The 23,404-nt window shown below is 43.1% G+C and overlaps 1 protein-coding gene across 11 annotated transcripts in view; it reads left to right on the top strand.

The window, feature by feature from the left end:
- The first annotated feature begins 312 nt into the window (after positions 1–312).
- Positions 313–23,404, top strand: part of Prpsap2 (phosphoribosyl pyrophosphate synthetase-associated protein 2) — a 32,449-nt gene continuing 9,357 nt past the window's right edge. Inside the window, exons 1-10 of one of the 11 annotated variants that reach the window (XM_030245756.1) lie at positions 328–457; positions 837–931; positions 5,734–5,829; positions 6,066–6,216; positions 6,949–7,001; positions 9,478–9,544; positions 12,565–12,627; positions 13,327–13,499; positions 17,351–17,466; positions 21,410–21,465. In XM_030245756.1, coding sequence (XP_030101616.1) covers positions 12,626–12,627; positions 13,327–13,499; positions 17,351–17,466; positions 21,410–21,465 — 347 coding nt within the window. In that variant the 5' untranslated portion in view covers positions 328–457; positions 837–931; positions 5,734–5,829; ... (2 more) ...; positions 9,478–9,544; positions 12,565–12,625. Of the gene's footprint in view, positions 458–836; positions 932–5,733; positions 5,830–6,065; positions 6,217–6,948; positions 7,002–9,477; positions 9,545–12,564; positions 12,628–13,326; positions 13,500–17,350; positions 17,467–21,409; positions 21,466–23,404 lie in introns of those variants that run through there. The other 10 variants (NM_001364086.1, XM_030245755.1, NM_144806.2 and 7 more) reach the window with 10 other exon arrangements.

The raw sequence follows: 23,404 nt of genomic DNA, 5'->3' as shown, positions 1-23,404 counted from the left end.
GGAGATGGGGGTACTGCTGTCATCTCTTTTTCAGAAGAACTCAGGTCAAAGAGGTGACTTGCTCAGTCTTGCAGGACAGTAAAGACTTGAACCCAGTCAGAACCTATGAATTTTAACCACACTTCCAACCACGCCCACTCTAATTCTCCCCCACTTTCCTCGAGTCTGACCACGCCCACACAACATCCTCCCGCCCACTCTGGCGGCCACGCCCACAGCATCAAATGCATTGCCTTCTACCCCACTTTCTGCCCCGCCCCTCTTCCTCCAGACCACGCCCCTCGACGGCCTCGCCCACTCTAGTCAGTTGCCCTCAGGCCCCGCCCCTGGCCTCGCAGTCTCGAAAGACTTTCTCGCGCTTAGAGTCGCCATTTTGCTGTAAGACGCCGTGCGGAGCTCTGTGCTCTCTTCCTTCGGCAGCCGAGGCTGCGGCGGGCCGGGCTGGGGTCGGGACCAGGTAGGCGGGCGGGAGCCTCGGCGGGCGGACGGCGGGCCCCGCGAGCTCGCGCGGTGCCGGGCGGGAGCCATGGCCCTTGTTGCTCCGGGGCGAGCCCGGGGCCCCGTGTTCGGCTCCACCAGCCTTAGTGGATGATTGGGCTCCAATCAGACGTAGGAGGAGCGGCATAAGATACTCTGCAGAAAAATCTCTTCCTCAATCTGTTACATTATTGATAAGGATTTATTTTTCTTATATCGATATTGGCAGAGTTTGGGTGTTTAGCTTTTGTGAGGGATACGAAAATACTGAACCGAGCTTTGAGGCCTGAGGAAGTGTGAGTTCTAATGTTTTATGTTTTTTTTTTTTCTTTTTTTTTTTTTTTCTTGCGGTTCTGGAGTCGAATGCAAGGTGAAGCAATGCAAGCGGCCTGCCATTGACCCATCTCATGCCCTAGTGCTTAACAATTTAAATGCACAAATAAAAATAAAATAGGTGCGTGCCCCTAAGCCCCACTATAGGAAACCTTTCTTGTCTTTTAACTGCTGTAGTTTGTATCATTATTATCCAATTTTTGCAGAGATATGCACATTATATTCATTAGCTACTCTGTGGTTTAACATAGAACCAGTGTTTCTGTTCTTAAATAATCTTGCAGTTTGTGGGGCTTGATGGCACACCCCTTAATCTCAGAGACTGGTGAAAGGATCTTGAGGGCTCATGGTCCACAGAGCGAGTTCCTGGCAAACAGGGCTACAAAGTTGTTGGGGGTTTTTTGTTTGTTTGTTTGTTTGTTTGTTTTGTTTTGTTTTTAAATTGTACTTTCTATCATTGACAATATAGCTCTATACTTGGGATAAGCTCCAAGAATTGACAACACCAAAACATAGTTCTGTGCTCTTTCTTTGGCATTTAGTATGTATCTTTTTTTCTGATAAGGTATGTTTGCAATAGACATTTCAAAATCTGGGTATTTGATTCTATTGCCTGTAGTTCATCAGGTTGCCAAGTCATGCTCTGTATGACTGAGAGTCGCAACCTATTGTTGTATGCAGGGAACTGTATTGCATATCAGACTGCTACCCCACTCTGTCCTTCAGGGGCCACTGTTATGAGGAAGAGGTTACCTCGTATGACTTCGTTAAAGTCTGGGAAGTAATGTCAAACCTGTTTTCCTATTAAAACTGCTTCCCCAGGTGTGGGGGCTGGAGAACTGGCTGGTTAAGAATACTAGTTGTTCAAGACTGAGTCAGTTCCAGCACCCACCCACGTGACAGCCTACAACCACCTCTAATGCTAGACCCACCCAATCTGACACCCTCTGCTGGTCTCCAAGAGTACCAGGCACACGCGGTGTGCAGAGAAAACACCCATACACATTAAATGAATAAAAGTTACTTCTCCAAATTTAAAATAGTTTTAGATTTATTTCCTGCTTCTCCCAAGTTGTCACAAAAACAAAACAAAAAATCAAAACTCTCAGAACAGCATTAGCCATAAGAAAGCAAAATGCCAGTAACCACAGAATATGGAAGAGTAATGTGGTTTTATCTCTGCCCTGCAGTTTCTCAATTATTTTACTTTATTTTATTTTGGAGACGGAGGTTTCTCTGTGTAACAGCCCTGGCTATCTTGGAACTCTTTGTAGACCAGGCTGGCCTCAAATTCAGAGATTTGCCTACCTCTGCCTCCCAACCTCTGGGATTAAAGGTGTATGCCACCATGGCCAGGCCTCAACTTTTATTTTCTCCTTTTTATCTATTTATTCTTAATTAATTAACTAATTATTTGTATATTTATTGGTTTCTCAAGACAGGGTTTCTCTACGTAAACCTGGCTGTCCTGGAATTTGCTCTGTAGAACTGGCTGGCCTCCAACTTAGAAATCTACCTGCCTCTGCCTCCCAAGTGGTAGGATTAAAGGTGCCGACACCACCTGCCTGTGCTTTTTATTGTGTTGGTGATTAAACCCAGGCCTGCAGCACAAAGCACCTAATTTTCCACTAAAGTACACTTCTAATCCATTTCTGCAAGTCCGGCTTTTTTTCCCATGCTGGGGTTGGAACCCAGGCCCTGTGCATGATGGGCAAATGCTCTACCTACCATTGAAGCAGATTTTCCAGGAGTGAGTTAATGAAAGTAACTCCTGGATCCTCTTTGCTAAGGAATGATTTTCTTTTTTTCTTTTCTTTTTTTTTTTTTTTTTAAGATTTATTATTATATATAAGTACACTGTAGCTGTCTTCAGACACACCAGAAGAGGGAGTCAGATCTCATTACGGATGGTTGTGAGCCACCATGTGGTTGCTGGGATTTGAACTCAGGACCTTCAGAAGAGCAGTCAGTGCTCTTAACCGCTGAGCCATCTCTCCAGCCCCAACAAATGATTTTCAATTCTGTTTTCGAACTGTTGTGCCTGAAGTGAGGCTATGTTCAGCACACACTGGTTGAGCCTCTGCTGCCTGGACCTTCCATTTTGGTGGAGAAGCTTTTCCAAGCCTCTATCTTCATTGTCTGGGAGGTATGCAGGTCTAGGCTGTGGCTCAGGCCTGCTGTGGTGTAAGCCCACAGCTGTCTTCCTTTAGCCATCTTAGAAGGATTGGTTAGACAGTGGCTGCTTTAGGGAGGAAACAGCACAAATGGTGCGGCTTCATCATCTCTAGTATGAATGTTGAAATACAGTGGTGGTAAATCCATCTAAAACAAGTGATCTTCAGTGTGAGGACCTCTTCACTCATGAAGTCTGACAGGTTGTCTCATTCAGAGAGATGAATATGATTTGTTCTTTCAGTCTTGAAAGTCTCTGGAAAAGATTTGTTTTTATCCCTGCATAAATTTCATATTCTCGAGTAAGTTTAGGGTAACACAAAAGCAATTACAACACATGATGGGAGAGTGGAAACAGTCTCTGTACTCTCCATGTCACAGGGAAACTTTGTGCTAATGAACACTGCCGACTAGTGATTCTTAGCCTGATAAATAGCACATTGAAGTAGGAGGCTGGTCTTGGTAGCACATGCATGCCTTTAATCTCAGTATTTGGGAGGCAGGTGGATATCTTTGAATCTGAAGCCAGCCTTGACTCCATAATGAGTTCCAGGCTAGCCAGGGCTACATAGAGAGTCCCTGTCCCAAAAAAACCAAAACACTGTTGGAATTTCTAAGTGGGAGGGAAAGTGGAACTGGAGGCAGCTCTTAGAGGTGAACAGCTTGTGAGTTGGGCAGTCATAGTGATTGTTCTGATGCCCTTTCTAGGTTCATGCCCTGCCTGCCCCTGCTGTTCAAGGGTGGGCATACATTAGGATTTGGCATGGAACCCAAGGCATGCCTCGTGCTAGGCAAGCCTTCCACTGTTAAGCTACACTTCAACCCTTATGTCAGAGTTTACAAGCTGTTGCTCTGGGTTCAGTTTTGGAGACCAGGCAGACTGCTCTGTTCATTTGAGCCACAAAAGGAAAGTCTTCAAGAGATGTCCTGGAGGAGTACAGGGTAAAGAGAGGCTGGGCTGTTGTGTGTGTGAGAGTAGAATGTTTCCTTTAAATCCTCAAGGAAAGAACCACAGGCTGCAAGGAGAGGAAGACTGGTTCTAAGGTAGAAATTGGGGTGATGGGCCTCAGATGAGGGCTCCAATCCTAGGGACTGGAATCCTGTAGACCTAGAAGAGAGAGGCCGAAGTATATATAAGAGCCCTTCCTACCCCTTAATACTTTATGCTGCCTCGGATCCTCTCAGGGTCTCTTGTATTGTTATTTAGGAACTTCTTATTTGAAGTTTAGGGGCGTAATGGCCACCCCAGGCATTTTACTGATTATTAATTTAGTAGATAACCAAGACTGTTATGAACTACTGTGTGGTTGCTGCAAGCCTAAGCTGGGTCCTCTGCGAGAACTGCAGGTGCTCATAGCCCTCACCCCCTCACTCCAGCCCTGCTGATACAGTGGTTCTTTTCCACTACCCCATTTTTTAAGCTAAGCCCCATTCTCTGAAAGCCAGGATTGAAATATGTGTTACAGAAGGAGCAGAGTAAGTTTTCAGGCTTTGTGGCTGTGCTCAGTACATCTAGAAATGATATTGAAATGGTTCAGGCTTTTGAAGGACTGGGCTTGACTGAGTAGTATCTGTGGACTCCTGGTCCACAGCCACTTTTCACAGTGTGCACCAGTGGACTCCTTACCAACATTAGTTGGTTGGCTGTGCAGACATTTGTGACATAATAACTTCAGAGAAATTGAACTGTAGCTTGTGTTGGAACCCTGGACTTTCCATTTAGAATATCCCTTAAAGGCTGCTCTGCTACACATGTGCTCTCCTAGCCTGGTGATCCCACTGTATGTGTGCATGAAGCCTGTCTTAGATGATGATCCACTGACCACAACATAGCCACACTGTGGAAGTTGAGGCAGCACTTAGGAAGAATAGAATAGCTTGTCCTATAACTCAAGTTGTTTGAACAAGCCACTTACGGATAGTCACAGTGATACACTCTTTTGAGCTAGAAACATTGAATGTATAGAGTTCAGTGTCTGAATGTGTGGGAAAGGCCTGAAGCAGTATGTTTGTAAAGTGAAAGAACCCTAATTGCCAGAGGAGGAGCTCTGGAAGAGTCAGGGTGGGGCTGGCAAATTCAGCCTTATCAGTCATGTTTCAGGTTTTAACTGGAAGATGTATTTGGGGCATAACAAATATTTTAGTTTTCATAATAAAATAAAAACACTAAAGCAAAACAAAACACAGCCAAATGAGTCTCCCGAGAGCTAGCCAAGCTGAGTAAACACAGAGAAGACCAAAGAATGTGTGTTCTTGGAGAGTCACATCTTCTACCCAATCTAGCACTCTCCCTGTGAGAGAGGCCAGGCCCTACTCTTGTCTGTCCCTTGAGGACCACTTCCTCCAAGGTTATTATCTAGTCAGCCGTGTCCCATTTGAGGGGGAGAAATATGACAACTTGAAATTTTTATTTATGTTTTTGTTTTGTTTTGTTTTTGAGACAGGGTCTCTACTATAGTTCTGGCTGTCCTGGAACTCACTGTGTACATCAGGCTGGCCTTGAACTCATAGAGATCCTCCTGCCTCTGCCTCCTGAGTACTAGGATTAAAGGTGTGCCTTGACCAGGTGCTCTAAAGCACAGAGCCACTTCCAGCACTGACAAGATGCATTTTAGATGTGGCCCAGAGCAGCTGCAGGGTGGGGTGTGGGAGCAGGTGTCATAGAAGGATCTGGGTCATTTATTCTTTGTTTAAGGATCAGTTAGTCCATGTCCTTGCTAATGGCTCTGCCATTTTTCTGTGTTAATCCAGGAGGAATTTTGTTGTCAGAGAATAACAGGAGGTTGTCCATAATTGACTTTAAGCAGCAAACAGTAAAACACTGAGCTCTTCAGCTCCGCCTTTCTTGTAAGTTTATTATTTATTCCCAGTGAGTATGAAAAGTAATGGAGTTGTGTGGTGCCATTTGCAATCTTAAAATCCAAGGGTTGTACTTGCCCATACTATATCTCCCTTAAGATCAGAGCCACCATTATGGTGGCAACTATTTTTCTTATGCTGATGCCATTCTCTGTTTAAAAACAAAATCTGCTTGGGTATATTTTATATATGTTGGTCCTTTATGTATACTTTTTTTCTTCTAGGCTCTGAGAATTGGAAAGCCAAGAAGGTTTTGATGTTTTGTGTGGCGCCTCCTGAATTAGAAACCAAGATGAACATAACCAAAGGAGGCCTCGTGTTGTTTTCAGCAAATTCCAATTCATCATGTATGGAGCTTTCAAAGAAAATTGCTGAGTGAGTTCCAGTTTTACCATTCAAATTCATAGCCAATTATGTGTGATAATTTTAAGTATGATAATCAGACTAGCAGTGATTATCAAGTATAGCTAACCTGCATGTCATCTGATATACTCAGCGCTACAATGTGTCTGTGACCACACCTCTCAGGAGTGTGGTAGGCACAACTGTAGATAAATTATTGGAGTTTAACAAACAGGGATGTGTAGTATATGAGGATAGTTTAGTGTAATTTTAAGAAACTGATTAAACACATACCAAATCCCTGCAGTGCATAAAACCTTGATATGATTATTGTGAGTTAATGGTGAGCAGGCCAGTCAAAAGCTTTTCTTCTCATGCAAGCTAAGATAAGCAGCTAAGTGGTTTTCGGTGGTAACAGACGCACGAAGGAGGCATGAGTACATAAGGATGGGTAGAGTGGTCTGTTCTGGCTTAGGAGCTCAGGCACCTTTAAACCAAGGCCTGTTACATGCAGTAGGGAATGTGGGCAGTAGAGCACGGAGTACTAGAAAGATGCCCGTGAAGCAGGAGAGACAGATTGCATAGGCCTTGGGTGGTCGTGGGGTGGAGGTCCAGGGTAGGCAACAAACAGGTATGATGTAATATTTACTTTATTTCATAATTAGAATGACTTTTATCTTTGTCAACTTATAAGTCATCTTTAATAGTAAAGATGTTGGGTCTATTCTGTTGCCTTCTCAGCTTTTCCCCCTTTCTCTTCTCTAGGCGGCTGGGGGTGGAGATGGGCAAAGTGCAGGTTTACCAGGAACCTAACAGAGGTGAGCTTCCTTGGAAATATGTATTGTGGATCTTCTTGCAGAATGTGGTGTAATGGGTCATCAAGTTGTCCTTGACTGTCAGACGGATTCAGTCATCTACTCAGTTCAGAAAGCAGGAAGTCAGGCAGGCAAGGTGGAGGAGTGTGGTTTTCAGTCCTTACTAATACCAAATAGAAGTATCCCTGGTGCAAGTCACATGTATGGAGGTTTGGTGATGGTTCTTGAGTCTCATTCAGGAAGCACTGCGTAAGTTTAGCTAGCTCCTCAGCTTACTGTTGGTTGAGATCACTTTGCTGTCGGTAACATGAGTCCTGCGTGCCTACACTTTTAGTCTGTAGGTATGTGGGCATGCCCAGTACTACATACACACCCAAGCTCGCATGTGCTGCGTTATTGTGCCCAGGACTTCATGCATGCCTCCCTACTGAGCTGTACCTCTAACCCTAGCTTGTTATTCTTTATTTCCTCTAAGGCCACAGGTTAATTCCTTAAAATATTGCTAGGAAATAGTTGTAAGAAAATGTTATTTAATCTTGGTATTTCTTTAGAGTGGTGAGTATTCTTAGTGAAATTTTTCTAGCAGGGGTAGTTGCAGCTTATATGGACATGAGAATCTTACTCTTTATTCTTGGGCAGTAATAAATGGGATAATCTCTGTACTTGACATCTTTTGACACATAGTAGGTGCTCAGTAAACACTCATTCATTCTGACCTCTCACTACAGGAATTTGTCTAGTGGTTCAACCTTAAAAAACTGTTTCTCCTAGTTTTCCTAAAATGGTTGCTACTGGGCAACGTGTGATTGAGATCTGGGGAGGTTCTTTTCAGGGAGACTGGATGAGGGAGAGCTGTGGGAAGAGTGGGGCTATGGGCAAGCTCCTTCACTCCCAGGCTCAAAAGTATGGATGGAAAATCATTGGTTTATTGCAGAGGAACTAAACTTCTATATTCCTTACTGTTTGTAGATACTGAAATCCTGGGTCAGGGATAGATACAAGGCCCCATGAGTATCAGTACCAGGATTTAAATCCAGACCTCTTGTCTCTAAAACTCATTTGTAACATCACATCCCATTCCTTTGTAAGCACACTATTTTTTTTCTAATGACTTTGTTTGTTTAGAATCAATGCCTTACTACATAGCGCAAGCTGGCCTTGAACTCAGCTTTAATGGCTGTAAGCCATGAAGTGGTTGCTGGGGTTTGAACTCTGGACCTTTAGAAGTGCAGTAGGTGTTCTTAACCACTGAGCAATTGCTCTAGCACTGGCCTTGAACTCAGAATGCAGCCCATGTTCGCCTCAAACTTGAAATCCTCTTGCCTTAGCCATCACCACAGAGCACAGAGCCCACTAAAGCATTCTGCCACTGAGTACATCTCTGGCTTGCAAACGTTTTTAATGAAAACTTTCAAACATATGAACTAATTGAAAGAATAGTGCCATGACGGCTGTATTGGTATCTACTATATAGGTTTGGTGGGTTTTTTTTGTCTAAATGTTGCATTTGAAAGTGAGGTGTAAGCCGGGCAGTGGTGGCACACGCCTTTAATCCCAGCACTCGGGAGGCAGAGGCAGGTGGATTTCTGAGTTCGAGTCCAGCCTGGTCTACAAAGTGAGTTCCAGGACAGCCAGGGCTACACAGAGAAACCCTGTCTCGAAAAACCAAAAAAAAAAAAAAAAAAAGAAAGTGAGGTGTAGACATCCATACACAATCCCTAGATACCTGGTCACATCTCTGACCAGTTCTTGCACATAAATAAGAATACTTTACTCACATTTCAAGAAATTAGCTGTATTTATGACTTTTGAAGGCTTTTTGCTGTTTTGCTAGTTTTATATGATTCCTAACCTCAAGTGATTGGTTTTTTGGTTTTTTTAAAATTTTTTTTAAAAATTTTTTTTGATTTGCTTTTGTTTGCTGTTTTATGAATCAGAGTATTACTTTGTAGCCCAGGCTAGCTTCTACTATTCTATCCTCCTGTCTCAGCTTCTTATTATAATTCTAGACAAGCATCACAATGGCCAGAAGGTGACATGGTTTCTCTTTTGATGTAGAACCATACCCAACCCTGCCATTTTCCTCTCCGTTGATGTTGCAGACCTACCCCGTGGAGTGTTCAATCCTGGATTTGTCCCTTGTTGCTAGTTACAAATGTTTAAGAGCAGGGATAGTCACCAGTCTTCTTTTATCCAACAACATACTACATTTATGCCTCTGTTCTTAGTTGGTGCTGGTTGCATGACTGAATACATCATTTCTAGGCTGTACTCTGTGTCATAGCAGACACTACTTAAATGTGAGGGGAGAAGCCTAAATTTGATTCTAAAGTATGATTAATGGTGACACGCTTCATGTCAGTGCATTCTGCTGTTTGGTAGGAGTCCTGGTTTCTGTATTCTATAAGTTTGGAAATTAATGCAGACTTGGTGCATGTTTTAACATTTTGAACTATATCTTCCCTCCTTTTCCCTTTAGAAACAAGAGTTCAAATCCAGGAGTCTGTGAGAGGAAAAGATGTATTTATCATCCAAACCATCTCAAAGTAAGTGCTTTCTCGCTGCCTCTTGAGTATGCCTATTAGAGTCTGAAGACTAGGTCACACAGGAGAAGATAGTTTTAAGATTGGTGTGCTTTTTATTTGAGAAATGAGGACAACTGAATCCCACCATTCTCATGGGTGGGTGAGATGGTGGCCTCTAGATACAGTGGAATCTGAGCCAGAGAGCAGCACTGTGAATTCATGGACACTAGGAGAACCACTGCTCTTCACCACTGAGCTGTCTCTGCAGCCCCCTGTGCTAGCTTTTCTAGTGAAAATGCTGACTCTTTGTTCCTCTCTCCCTTTAGCCATACTTTGTTTTGTTTTTAAAGAGATAAACTCTGCTGTGCTTCTAGTCCATCCCTAGATTCCTAGTGTCAAGAGACATCTCTGCCTCAGCCTTCCTAGGCAGATATCACTGTGCCTGCCCTTTTCTAGATTAGTTTGGGTGTTTATTGTTGGTTGTTTTGGCAGGACCTTGTGTATCTCTGGCTTCAAACTTGCTGTGGTGCCAATAATAACAAATTGCTGTTCTCCTGTCTCCACTTGAGTTCTGAGACTACAGGCGTGCGTCCCTATGCTCAGTGCTGAGGATTTAACCCAGGGCTTTGTGCGTGCTAGCGAAGCACTCTACCAGCTGAACTGCATCTCCTTTTCTGTATTGTTTTGTTTTGTTTTCTTAGATGTATTTGTTTTTATTCTATGTGTATGAGCATTTTGCATACATGTATATAAATGTACTGCATGCATTTCTGGTACCTATGGAGACCAAATGAGGGTATTAAGTCCTTTGGAACTGGAATTAGGGACTGTTCTTGGCCATCTCTCTCTCTCTTTTTTTAAGGTTTATTAATTTAGTTTTACCTTTATGAATATTTTGCCTGTATGTATGTACATGTACCACGTGTGTGCATACTTACAGAGGCCAGACAAGAATGTTAGGTCCCCTAGAACCAGAGTAACAGATAGCTGTGCAGTGTCACATGGGTGCTAGGAACTGAACCCAGATCTTCTGCAAGAGTAACAAGTCCTCCTAACCTCTGAGCCAACTCTCCAGCTCCCTCTCCTGTCTTGATAGGGAAGTGGCAGGCAGTGCACGCTCTTAGTGATAGAGTCTATTAAGTTTTCCTAGCCATCAAGAATCGTGTTGGCGATTAGTTTCTGTGGCAGAACTGTTGTCAGCTGAGCCTGTCTTTTGGCTCCACACAGAACACTGAGCTCTGTCTTAGCCAGGTTGCAGAAAGTGTGCGTGCATGTCAGGATCTTCTTTCTGAGATGCGAAGAAATAGACTGAGGATGTGATGCTGTCACATTCAGCTGCTGCCTCATTGTATTGGTTGATTGACTTGGTGATGAATTAATAGCAGTAGTAAGTATCAGACCCAGGTCCTATTGGTGGGCAAGCATTGTACCACTGAGTAGTACTGCTACTCCTTACTTTATTTTAGTCATGACCAGTTTAAGCTAGTGAAACCTAAGACAGATTTTAAATGAAGACAATCTCTGCCCATTAACTGGCATTTTCTTGTCATCCATTTGCTCATGAGTTAGTGGTAGTAAGCTGGTTTGTTAGCCTCAGGATGACTTTCTACGCATTGCAGGTTCCCCTGCTTATCCTTCCTCACAGAATGCTTTTCTGAAGTTACTTTAATTAATCTGGGATCAGGCTAGTTCAATAGTGATAGAACCTTCTCATCCAAACGTTGGCATTCAATTATTAACAATATTTGTTGAATATTTTCAATAATTGGGGTCTTGTTTCAGTGTGAGATGCTTTCATGCTTGGAACAGTTGATGATCTGGTAAGGGATTATACGCAGAGAACATGATAAACCAGAAAAAGTGATACATGCCTCCAATCTCAGCACTCAGAGGCTAAGGCAAGAGGATTATTAGTTCCAAATTAGTATCATTTATAAGGTATATTAGCTCTGTAGCCTTCTGGTTGTGTGCATCTGTGGCCCAACACATTTATAGACATCAGTATCATGTCACAGTGCCAAAAGGTTGGCACTCCCAGCATAGTGAGACCTTCTTCAGAGAAAACAAAACAAAAACCCAGAGAGTTTGATAGATACCAGGTACACCAAAAAGTAATCAGTGCTGTGTGACATATAACACAAAATGAGGAGTGCTATGGCTGTAAATCACTGGTAGAAGGGTTGGTTGTCTTACATTCAAGAGCCTCTAAACTCAATCCTCAACATTGTCAAAAGTTTTCGGGTAGTGGTGGCGCACACCTTTAACCCCAGCACTTGGGAGGCAGAGGCAGTCGGATTTCTGAGTTTGAGGCCAGCCTGGTCTACAGAGTGAGTTCCAGGACAGCCAGGGCTATACAGAGAAACCCTGTCTCGCAAAACAAAACAAAACAAAACACCAAACAAACAAACAAAAATGATGGGAGAGAGTTGGGGTTATGGTAGTAAGAGGGCAGACAAGGTAGGCCTCAGTGAAGAGGGCAATGAGTGTCTAGGAAGGCTTGTGGAGCAGATGTCGAGGTCAGGAGTGTGAAAGCAGATCATAGAGGGGCCTGGGCGGCCCTGAGTGGTACAGCCTGAGTGCTGGTTCCTGCTATGGGTGAGAATAGGAACCAGTTCAGGCCCTTGGGCCTTTGCACTGACTTCCACTTTAAAGAACAAGCTGCTCTGTTTGGAGTATAAACTGAGGGCACTGGTGGGAGGCCCAGTGGCGGGGTGGGGGGGTGGGGGGGGGTAATAGAGATTCAGAGGCATATGAAGAGAGGAGTCGAGCCACCTCTCAGCTCGTGCAGAGTAGCCTGAGGAACAGTGTGGCCAGCAAAGTAGTGGTCACAAGTTTTCTGATGATGTAGGCATTTGCAAGGAAGAACAGTTCCTTTAGTTAGATTTTAACATTCAAATGGAAGCGCCTAGCAACAGCTAGTTATATTACTTTCTGAAGGGGATCTTGGGCTAGTGATAGGACTGTAAGAGTGGCCAGCATTTACAGAGCCTGAGAGGTGAAGGGTGACAAGAGGAGACGACAATTGAATGTTTCTTTGGCAGGTAGTGAACCAAGAAAGGAATCAAAGGAAGCAGAAGGAGGCAGAAGGACATTGTGCACCTAATGTAAGCACAGCTGAGAAGCTGCCTTAGAAGCAGAAAGGCAAAGGAAAGACTATTTTTAACCAATCCATTGTTGGAGGCTGTTGATGAAAGTTGGGGAGTTGTTTTGGAGACCAAAGCTTCTTTGAAGTGTACATAGGAGAAAAAGGAGAGTGGGACTATAGATTTCTCTCCTGAGGTGTCCTTCAAAGACACGCAAAGAACTGGGATGATGAGGGTCACAAGTTGTTAAGGATGAGAGGCAGGAGACTGAGGAATGATGGCAACACTGGTCCTCCACAGAGCATGGTGAGGGGATGGCGACTAGAGTGTAACTTTAGAGGATTGCGAAAAGTTCCCCTCTGCTGCCCAGTGGCTGAGTGCATGTGGTGCCGAAAGCTGTCTTCTGATCCTCTCTTTAGTGAGAAAGCAGAAGTCATCTGGTCAGGGGCTGCAGGCGGTTTGGAAGAAGACGAATTAGTCTTTGGTTTTTTGAGACAGGGTTTCTCTGTATAGCCCTGGCTGTCCTGGAACTCACTTTGTAGACCAGGCTCGCCTCGAATTCAGAAATCCCCCTGCCTCTGCCTCTGCCTCCCAAGTGCTGGGGTTAAAGGCGTGCGCCACCACGCCCGGCTGATATTTGTCTTTTTTATGTCTAATGCTTTAAGTGTATCATAGTCATAAGTAACATACTAAGTGTCTGACATTGTCCACGGGTTTCAGGGACGTGAACACCACCATCATGGAGCTGCTGATCATGGTATATGCATGTAAGACCTCATGTGCCAAGAGCATCATCGGAGTGATCCCCTACTTTCCTTATAGCAAGCAATGCAAAATGAGAAAAAGGGGCTCCATTGTCTCAAAATTGCTGGCTTCTATGATGTGCAAAGCTGGTAAGAATGACAGATTGTTTGTTTGTTTGTTTGTTTGTTTGTGACAGGGTCTGTCTATGTAGTCCTGGCTGTCTTGAAACTCACTACATAAACCAGGCTGGCCTCAAATATATAGAGATTTGCCTCTTTCTGCCTCCCAAGGAGGAGGCTAAAGTTTTGCGCCACCATGGCAGATTTGTTTTTGGCCTTAGAAATTTCAAAGCATTATCTTGACTAGAGTTCTAAAGAAAGTACAAGTAGTGAAACAGACAGTTTATACAGTGGAAAGATGTGCTGGTCACTCAGCAGCTAGCTGCCTGAAACCCTGGTGTGCCAGCCCCACAGTATCACAGTGGTATGTTTCACACACCACTAAGTGGCAGATACAGCACCAGTACACTGTCCTAGGGGAAGAGAAGGACATCACAAGATTTGGTGACATTATTCCTGGTGACATGAGGTTTAAATTTGCCAATTATTTCTTTCTGGAACTTGTCATTAAGTGGTTTTGGATCATGGATATCTGAAATTATGAGAAGTATACCACAGGTAAGCTGGAGTCTAGTTTAATTAGAAAACTGTAATTTGCTAATTATTGGAATTCTAATTATTCGAATTGGAATTCTGCTTCCAATTCACTAAGATACAAATAATAACAACTTTTGTTATGTTTTTTCCTGAATTACTTGTAACATTCATGTTGATATGTCATATTTTTTCAGTAATATTCAAGTTTCAAGAGGAGAAAAATAATTTTCAGTCTTTTAGACTTTAATACAGGAACCATTTTGATTTTACAAATAGTTATATTTTTATAAACCACATGTTCTTTTCTGTTAAACATTTTTAGGTAACAGCCTAAGTATTGTAAAAACCATTTTTATGTTTTTTAATTCGTGTACAGGTTATTATGTGTGTGGGTCAAGGGGCAAATTTGGGCATTGTTCTCAGGTGACATCCACCTTTTTTTTGAGACAGGATCTCTCATTGGCCTGGAGCTCTCCGTGTGGGCAAGGCAGCTTTACTTCTGCTTCCTGTTTCTCAGTACCTCTTTCCTTTTCCCTGGTACCGTTTCTAGTCTCACAGCCCATACCTCCATATTAATACATGCAAGTATTAAAGGGTAGGATCCACATATGAAAGAAGACGTGCATATTTGTCTTTCTGAGCCTAAATTATTGTTCAATATAATTTTAAGATTAATTTTTTTACAAACGTAATTTTTCTTTATAGCTGGATAAAATTCCATTGTGTACATGTGCTACAATATCATTATCTGTTCATCTGTTGATGGACATCAGGTTGATTCCGTTTTCTTGTGTTTGTGAGTACAGCAGCAGTATATGTGGATATGCAAGTGTTTGTGTGGCAGAGCGTAGAGACCTCTTCATGTCTGCCAAGCAGTGGTTCAACTGGGATAGGTGGTAGTTCTTTTTTTATTGTATATCTCTATTTTGGCTGAATTATTTCTGTGTACCACATGTTTGTAGTACCCTCAGGCCAGAAGAGGGCATTAGATCCTCTGGAACTAGAGTTCCAGCTGTCAGTTGCCCGATGGGTGCTGGAACTGAGCCCAAGTCCTGTGGAGGAGCAACTATTGCCTTTAACCCCTAAGTCCCTTCAGCCCCTGGTAGCTCTCTCTCTCTTTAATTTTGTGAGAAGCCTGCACATTGATTTTCATGGTGACTACATAAGTTTATACCTCACTAGCAACAGTGTTTCTCTTTAGCCGTGTCTTTGACAGCAATTCTTGTTATTTGTTTTCTTGGTGGTTGCTGTTCTAGCTAGGGGGAGGTGAAATCTCAAAGGCTGGCAGTCTTCTGTTTGTTTACTTTTTCTAAGACAGGGTCTCACTAAGTGACCATGTCAGCCTTAAACAGCAGTTGAAAAGCTTAAAGGAATGCATCTCACCACATTCGGCTCAAAGTAGTTTTAATGTTTCCCTGATGGCTCAAGATGTCAAACACACGGGTATAGTTGTTGCTCATTTGTATGACTTCTTTTGAGAACTGTCTGTTCAGTCTGCTCACCTGTGGAATGCTTGGCAATTTGAGGGTCTTGTTTTCTGGGGGGGTTGGTTTTTTTGTTTTTTTGTTTTTTTCATTTTTCTGCTGTTTAATTTGTGCATTTCTTTATATTCTAAATAACACCTTCCCTATCTAACATGTAGCTAGCAAAGGTTTTCTCCTGTTCTGTAGGCTGGATGTTCATTCCACAGCCTAAGAATTTTATATGTGTTTGTACATACTTTAACAGATGTCTGTGTTGTGTGTGCTTGTATGTGAGTGTACATGATTAAGGGAGGCATACATCACAGAAGTTTGTGCAGACAAAGGACTGAAACTTCCCCAGGTCACCACTTCTTACAGATACTCACTATAGAAAATACATTTCCAAAGTAGCTTTAAAAAGAAGGCAGAAACAAAACACGGCTTTAAAAAATATAAACCCTAGCAACTTCAGTCCTGGGGAACCATAGTAGTTATTTATGTTATTGATGTGACAGAACACCTGACAAACACACCTGGAGGGAGAGAACGTTTATTCTGACTCCCAGTTTGAGGTACAATCCATCACGTAGAAGGTAAGGTAGCTGGGCCTTCCATACTGCACTTTCAGTCAGGAAGGGAGGAAGGACAGATACTGGGCTCAGCTAGTTTCCTCCTTATTCACACAGACATCAGCCCAGGTGTGATGTCACCCAATGAATCATCTTTTTTTTTTTTTTTTTTTTTTGGTTTTTCGAGACAAGGATTTCTCTGTATAGCTCTGACGTCCTGGAACTCACTTTGTAGACCAGGCTGGCCTCGAACTCAGAAGTCCGCCTGCCTCTGCCTCCGCCTCCCGAGTGCTGGGGTTAAAGGCGTGCACCACCACGCCCGGCCCAATGAATCTTCTTGCTTCAGTGTAATCAAAATAACCCTCATAGTCATGCCAGACACTGATCACTCACATGTGTCTCCCAGACTCACCTCTAGGTGACTGTAAATCCTATCTAGTTGACTTATTAACCACTGAACCCCTTTGAAACACTAACAAGCTTTGACAGAGGAAACAGGCTAGCTCACTGAGTCTTCTGGACGCTTTCTCCTTTCTCTTATAGGCTTGGATGGACCACACAGGTTCAGCTCCTTACTCTTTTGGACAACACTACTTCTAAAATGTTCTCGTACCTTTTTCTGTTAATCATTTCAGATGTCACAGTGTGGGTGAAGAGGTCTTGGTATCTTATGTTGGGTTTTGTCATCCCTGCTAAGGAAAATTGTAGGAGAGACAATCAGCTGTAAAAACACTTGTAGAAATATTTCTTTGTTAAGATTTTCTGCTGTTTCTGTACTTTAAGGGCTTGTTGTTGATTTGCTTATTCGTTTGTTTGTTTTTTTCAAGACAGGGTTTCTCTGTGTAGCCCTGGCTCTCCTGGAATTCACTCTGTAGATCAGGCTGGCCTCTAACTCAGAGATTCACCTGCCTCTGTCTTCCTGAGTACTGGGATTAAAGGCGTGTGCCACCACTACCTGGCCAAAGGTCTTATTTTTATTTATGTGTATGTGTGTGTGCATGGGTATGTGCACATGTATGTTGGTTTCTAGAGGACAAAAGAGGGTCTTGGCCTTTGGAACTGGAATTACAGGTGGTTGTAAGCCTCCTAACATGTAACCAGACTTAATCCTCTGCAAGTTATTTGCTGAGCTATCTTTCTGCCCCTACTTCTGATCTTCAAATGGAAGTGAAAATCATACGTCTAATATTACCAAAATTATAAGCAGAGGTGCCAGGTTTTCATGATAGGACAGTATGTGCTTGGTCATTGTTATCTAGGTGTCTTAGAGTCCTGTGGTACCGTGACATGTTTAACTTGCTTATGTTTGAAGGTCTGACTCATCTCATCACTATGGATTTACACCAGAAGGAAATCCAGGGCTTCTTCAATATTCCAGTGGATAATTTAAGAGCCTCCCCATTCCTGTTACAATATATTCAAGAAGAGGTAAGCTAGCTCTAACTTTTTATGTTAATATTCTGGGATGATATAGTTTCTGTTTCTTTTAGTTTTTCCTAAAAGGCCAAAACTTTATGTATTCTGTTATACTTCATAAGTACAAGTCTCTAAAATTTCGTATCTGTAGGTTTTTTTTCACTCAGCTCTTTTTTCCCCAAATTTTGCTTATGTGTGTAGTTGTTTTGTTTGCATGTAGGTATGTGCACCATGTGTGTGCCTGGTGCCCTTAGAGGCCAGACGTGTACATCAGTTCCCCTAGAAATGGAGTTGTGAGCCCCTCCAGGTGGTGCTGGGAATTGCATCCATGTCCCTGGAAGGATGCTAGTTGCTGAGCCCTTGCCTCTTCACCTCTCTCCTTATATTTATTGCCTTATATGAGTTCCTCATCGCTGACTTTTTCATCCATTTTGCTGGCCTTTCCCCCTGGTGTCTCATTTCATCAGCCCTCTTTTGTTAATTTCTGAAGGAAGACTGTCTCTGTAAAATAAGATCTGTTTTTACTTAAGCTGACCCTTTGTTGGACCATGCAGAGGCAGATTCTATTCCATGATCTTACTCAAAAGTTTCCAGAATTTGTTAGTTTTATGAGTATTTGTGGTCTGCTGATTTAGAAGTCTTTTGCATGTTTGGTTTGTGCCACACTTTGGTGTTTTGCTTTTAGGAGCTGTTGTTAGCACATGGAGTGTTTCTCTGTAGTAACTTTTCCAGAGAGCGTCATTTCTTGGTGGTGTATTTAAGGGCAGCACTTTCTACATTTCTAAAGCGTGTTTCCTGGTTGACAGTCCAGGCCTTCCTCATAGGCCTGGTCTTTGGTTCTTTGTCTGCGGTGGTTCTGTCTGGTTGGCTGTCATCTTTCTTTGGCAGGGTTTGGCAGGCATGACATTAGCTGCTTTTCTTGTTGAGCACTAGTACAGAAGGGTCTGACAAAAGCAGCTGACAGGAAGGGTCTCTGCTGACCAGCAGGGTCAGAGCGCTGTCAGAGTGGGGAAGGCAGGCTTGACTGCAGCATGAGGCAGCTGCTTACACAGCACCCAGTCAGGAAGCCCAGATGTGAGTGCTGCTGCCCAGCCGTCTTCTCCTCTTCCCTCCTTAGGCAAACCTTTCTGAAAACACTCTTGGAGATAAGACACAAAGGTCTGATGGTTCTAAATCCACTTAGTCTAAATCCACTTAGGTTTACAGTCAAGATAGCCAGGACAACCATCCATAGTGAAGTGATTTAGAAGTATATTTGAAAAGAAAGATGTATAGAAGCTGAGCAGTGATGGCGCACACCTTTAATTCTAGCACTTGGGAAGCAGAGGCAGGTGGGTTTTTGAGTTCGAGGCCAGCCTGGTCTACAGAGTGAGTTCTAGGACAGCCAGGGCTACACAGAGAAACCCTGACTTGGAAAAAACAAAAGGGGGTGGGGGGGGGGAGGAAGAAAAGAAAAAAAAGGTGTATAGAATATCTGCATGTTTTATAAGACACATTAAAACCAGTAATTAAAAATAATATGCTGGGCTGTGATGATGCATATCTTTTATCCCAGCACTTGGGAGACAGAAGCAGGTTGACATCTGTGATTTTGAGGACAGCCTGGTATACAGAGCAAGTTCTAGGACAGCCAAGGCTACACAGAGAAACCTTGTTGCAAAACAAACAAACAAACAAGAAAACAAAACTATAGAAGATAGATAGATTGATAGATATTCATTCAATTTTTATTTACTGATTTATTTTGAGATGACCTTCTGTTTGTTACCCAGGCTGAACTCTGGGAATCAAGTAATCCTCCTGCCTCAACCTCCTGAGTGTTCACATTGTACCTGGCTGTAACTTCTTATTTTTGTGAGATTGGCACTTACTGTGCAGGCCAGTTTGGAGTTACTGCACTTGGCTCTTGTCTTGGTCTAAGCACTTGGCTCCTTGCATAATGGTGTCCTGGGCAAATTGGCTCTCTCCTCCCAGACTTCTCAGGAGCTCATTTCTCCTGTTGACCAGCGACTGAGCTGCTTGTTTGGACTGATAGCTTCCTCCTAGTTATGTGGTTCTTTCACATCAAACCTTGATCTGTTTATAAGATTTCCTGTTTTATCCTCTGAAGACACAATGAGCCTGTTTTTACTAGAGTCCTTTGGTTTTATTAAGGGCTTTGTTGGCTGCTATGCTGTCTCTTGGCAGGGTGTGATGTTATTTGATGAGGCAAAGAAAGAAGTGCATGAAATAGTTCAGAAAAACTTCTGGCTAAAACAAGGTGCCTAAATGATTTCGTGTTTTCTCTCTCTCCTCTCTCTCTTCTCTCTCTTCTCTCTCTTTTGCCTGAGAACACTGGGCAGGTGTGTCTTTTCTCTACCTGAAAGTCCAATCAGCATATCTGTGTGTGTAATTTTTATTTGTTTGTTTGGTTTTCCGAGACAGGGTTTCTCTGTATAGCCCTGGCTGTCCTGGAACTCACTCTGTAGACCAGGCTGGCCTTGAACTCAGGAATTCACCTGCTTCTGCCTCCCAAGTGCTGGGATTAATGGTGTGTGCCACCACGCCCAGCTGTGTGTAATTTTTTAAAATTCACCTTACATCCCAATCAGCCCGCCCTGCTCTCTTCCCAGTCTTCCCATTACAAATCCCACCTGACATTACTCCCTCCCCTTCTACTTAGAGAGAGAAGGGATGGTGATCATTTTGTTCCTTTACTGAGCACTTGTTACCCAGCGGGCCTTTGGATGCTTACAACCACTGTGTTAAGATTCAGTGTTGGGACTAGAGAGAGTTCACAGGTAAGAGCACTGCATCGTCTTCCCAGCATCCACAGGGTGGCTCACAACAGTCTGTAACTCCAGTTCTGGGGACCTGGTGCCTTCTGACCTCTGCAGTACCAGGCATAAGCTGGTACATAGACATACATGTAGGAAAAACACAGCTGTCACTTTGTTTGTTTAAAGGGCTCTTAAGCCCTTTTATTAAGAGCAGTAAGCTAACTTTCCTTTCACAAATGGCTTTCCTCAGCATGGAGTAACTGCAGTGTATTTGTCACATGTTTGAACCACAGAATTTTAGAATATGACATTAACTTGGATTCAGACTCAATGGATATCTTTCTATTGTGAAATTACATTTGATGTGGGATTCATGAAAAGTCTTTATTTATTGAAACAAAGTCACACTAGCCTCCTAGACAATTGGGATTACAAGGCATACACATCACACCTGGTTTGCTTCTGTTAATTTTTTTGTTCCTTGCTTTTTGAGGTCTCTCACTGAACATGGAGTTCATTGATTCGCTAGATTGCCTGGCCAGTGTGCTTTAGGGATCTGCCTGACTCTACCTTTTATAATCACCCCCCACCCCCACCCCCACCCCCACCCCCCAGCGCCACTCCCAGTGTTGGGGTTACAAACACAGGCTGCCATACTCAGCTTTTATGTGGGTGAGGGGTGAGCATGCTCAGCTCATCACACTTCTCCAGCCATCAGCTTAGTGACTGAGCCACATCTCCATTCTCTCTGCTAACTTTTTAGAAGAGCACTTGTTCTACATTACTGGGTTTTTCTATATAGGTAAAAATATTCATGTTGAGAACATTTTCATCTTTATTTTCCAAAGGAAGATTTTGCTTTGAACTTTTTTTACAAGATTGATTGATTGATTGATTGATTGATTGATTTATATAAGTACACTGTCACTGTCTTCAGACATACCAGAAGAGGGCATCAGATCCCATTACAGATGGTTGTGAGCCACCATGTGGTTGCTGGGAATTGATCGCAGGACCTCTGGAAGAGCAGTCAGTGCTCTTAACTGCTGAGCCGTCTCTCCAGACCTTAACTTTTTTTTTGCTGAAACTTTAAGTCAAATGATAATTTTTAATGTGTTAGAACATTCATGTGTGTTGGTTGATGAAATAGTCTCTTAGAGATAAAGTAGTAATCCCAGGCCTTTTGTTTGTCACAGATCCCAGATTATAGGAATGCAGTCATCGTGGCCAAGTCTCCAGCCTCAGCCAAGAGGTAGGTGGGACTGTGTCCCGAATGTATAGATTGGGCTGCAATGGTTCCCCTGATGCCCCTCACTTTTCTTCCGTGGACTAACTTAGTATTATCCTGTCACCTCTAATGTTAGAAAGATATTTTAGTTTGTTCATTTTTCTCCAATCTCAGTTTCTCCAATGCCAGTCATATTTCTTTCTTCTTTTCTTTATGTTATGCATAAGTGCTCAGTCTGCATATACACCTGCATGCCAGAAGAGGGCATCAGATCCCTGGTTGTAAGCCACCAAGTGGTTGCTGGGAATTAAACTCAGGGCCTCTGGAAGTGCTTTTAACCACTGAGCCATCTCTCCAGCCCCCAGTCAGTGTACTCTTAACTGCTGTGCTGTCCAGCCCCAGTCATGTTTCTTAACCAACCAGAGTCATCCCATCCAAGGAAGACTGACCTAGTGTATCCACTGTTAGTCCAGACCTGTCAGTAAAGTCCTACTTAAAGAAAGGTATCTCTGAGAGTAAAGGCATTTGCTGCCAAGCTTGACCTGAGTTTAATCCCTGAGACCCATATGATAGAAAGAGAACCAACTCCCATTAGTTGTTCCCTGACCTCCATACTCCTCCACCCTATGTTAAATAAATAAGTAGTTTTGGGTTTTGTTGTTGTTTTCTAAGACGGGGTTTCTTTGTGTGTGGCCCTGGCTGTTCTGGAACTCAATTTGTAGACTTGCCTGGCCTCAAACTCACAGAGCCCCACCTGCCTCTGCCTCTGGAGTGTTAAGAGTAAGGGTGTGTGCTACCATGCCGGACAGTAAAGGTAAGCCAGGCAGTGGTGGTGCACGCCTTTAATCCCAGCACTTGGGAGGCAGAGACAGGCAGATTTCTGAGTTCGAGGCCAGCCTGGTCTACAGAGTGAGTTCCAGGACAGCCAGGGCTACACAGAGAAACCCTGTCTCTAAAAACCAATAAATATATATAAATAAATACACACACACATACATATGTATATATCAGCATGAGCAGGGTATGGGGAGCAGACCAGTAAGCAGTAAATAAGTAAATAAATAAATAAATACACACACACACACACACACACACACACACGTATGTATCAGCATGAGAAAGGTATGGGGAGCAGACCCATAAGCAGCATTCCTCTGATGTCTCTGCTTGAGTTCCTGTCTTGGCTTCTCCTACTGCTGGTCTGTTGTCAGGAAATGTAAGCTACATAAAGCTTTTCCTCCCCAACTTGGTTTTGGTCTTGGTCTTTATCGTAACAACAGAAAGCAAATTAGGACAGTAACATAGCATGAGAAACTGATTCTTTAAAAGAAAACTGAAGGGGCTGGGTTTATATCTGACAAACTGGTTCAGTGAACATTCCAAAGAATAAAGAAGGTTTTTTTCATGATGAGAAAAGATCACTTCTTCAGAGTGTGCAGTGACTATAATCATTATGAACTAGTAGCTGTAAGGAGAAAGGCTAGCCTCAGGGATGGTCAGTAGTCTCATTCCTCCTCTGTCAGCAAAACAGACAGCATCAGGAAGGCCACTAAGCACCAGGTCAGCCGGCCTCCAGGCTGTACAATGGACATTCTGTGCTGTAAAGCAAGTCTTGAGTTTAAAATGATGTAAGTTGGACCTGGAAAGGTGGCTCAGCAATTAAGAGCAATTAAGCAGCCACTGGCTGCTTTTCTAGAAGACCTGGGTTTTATTCCCAGCACCCACATGTCAGCTCATAAAAATCCTCTGCTGGCCTCTGTGAGCAGCAAGCACATACATACTGTAGACAAAACACTCGTCCTGCACATAAAATTAAATAAGTAAATATTAAATAAAATAAAGTACAGAAGAGGTGTGTAAGAATCATCCCTAACTGCAATTCCAGGGAATCTGATGTCTGACTGCACTGGAGGTGCATAGACATACATGCAGGCAAAAGGAAAACTGTGTTAATGGTTTAAGT

Source organism: Mus musculus, chromosome 11 (assembly GCF_000001635.26).
Source record: "Mus musculus strain C57BL/6J chromosome 11, GRCm38.p6 C57BL/6J".
In the NCBI taxonomy this organism is placed as follows: Eukaryota; Metazoa; Chordata; class Mammalia; order Rodentia; family Muridae; genus Mus; species Mus musculus.
This window is presented reverse-complemented; position numbering and strand designations above follow the sequence as displayed.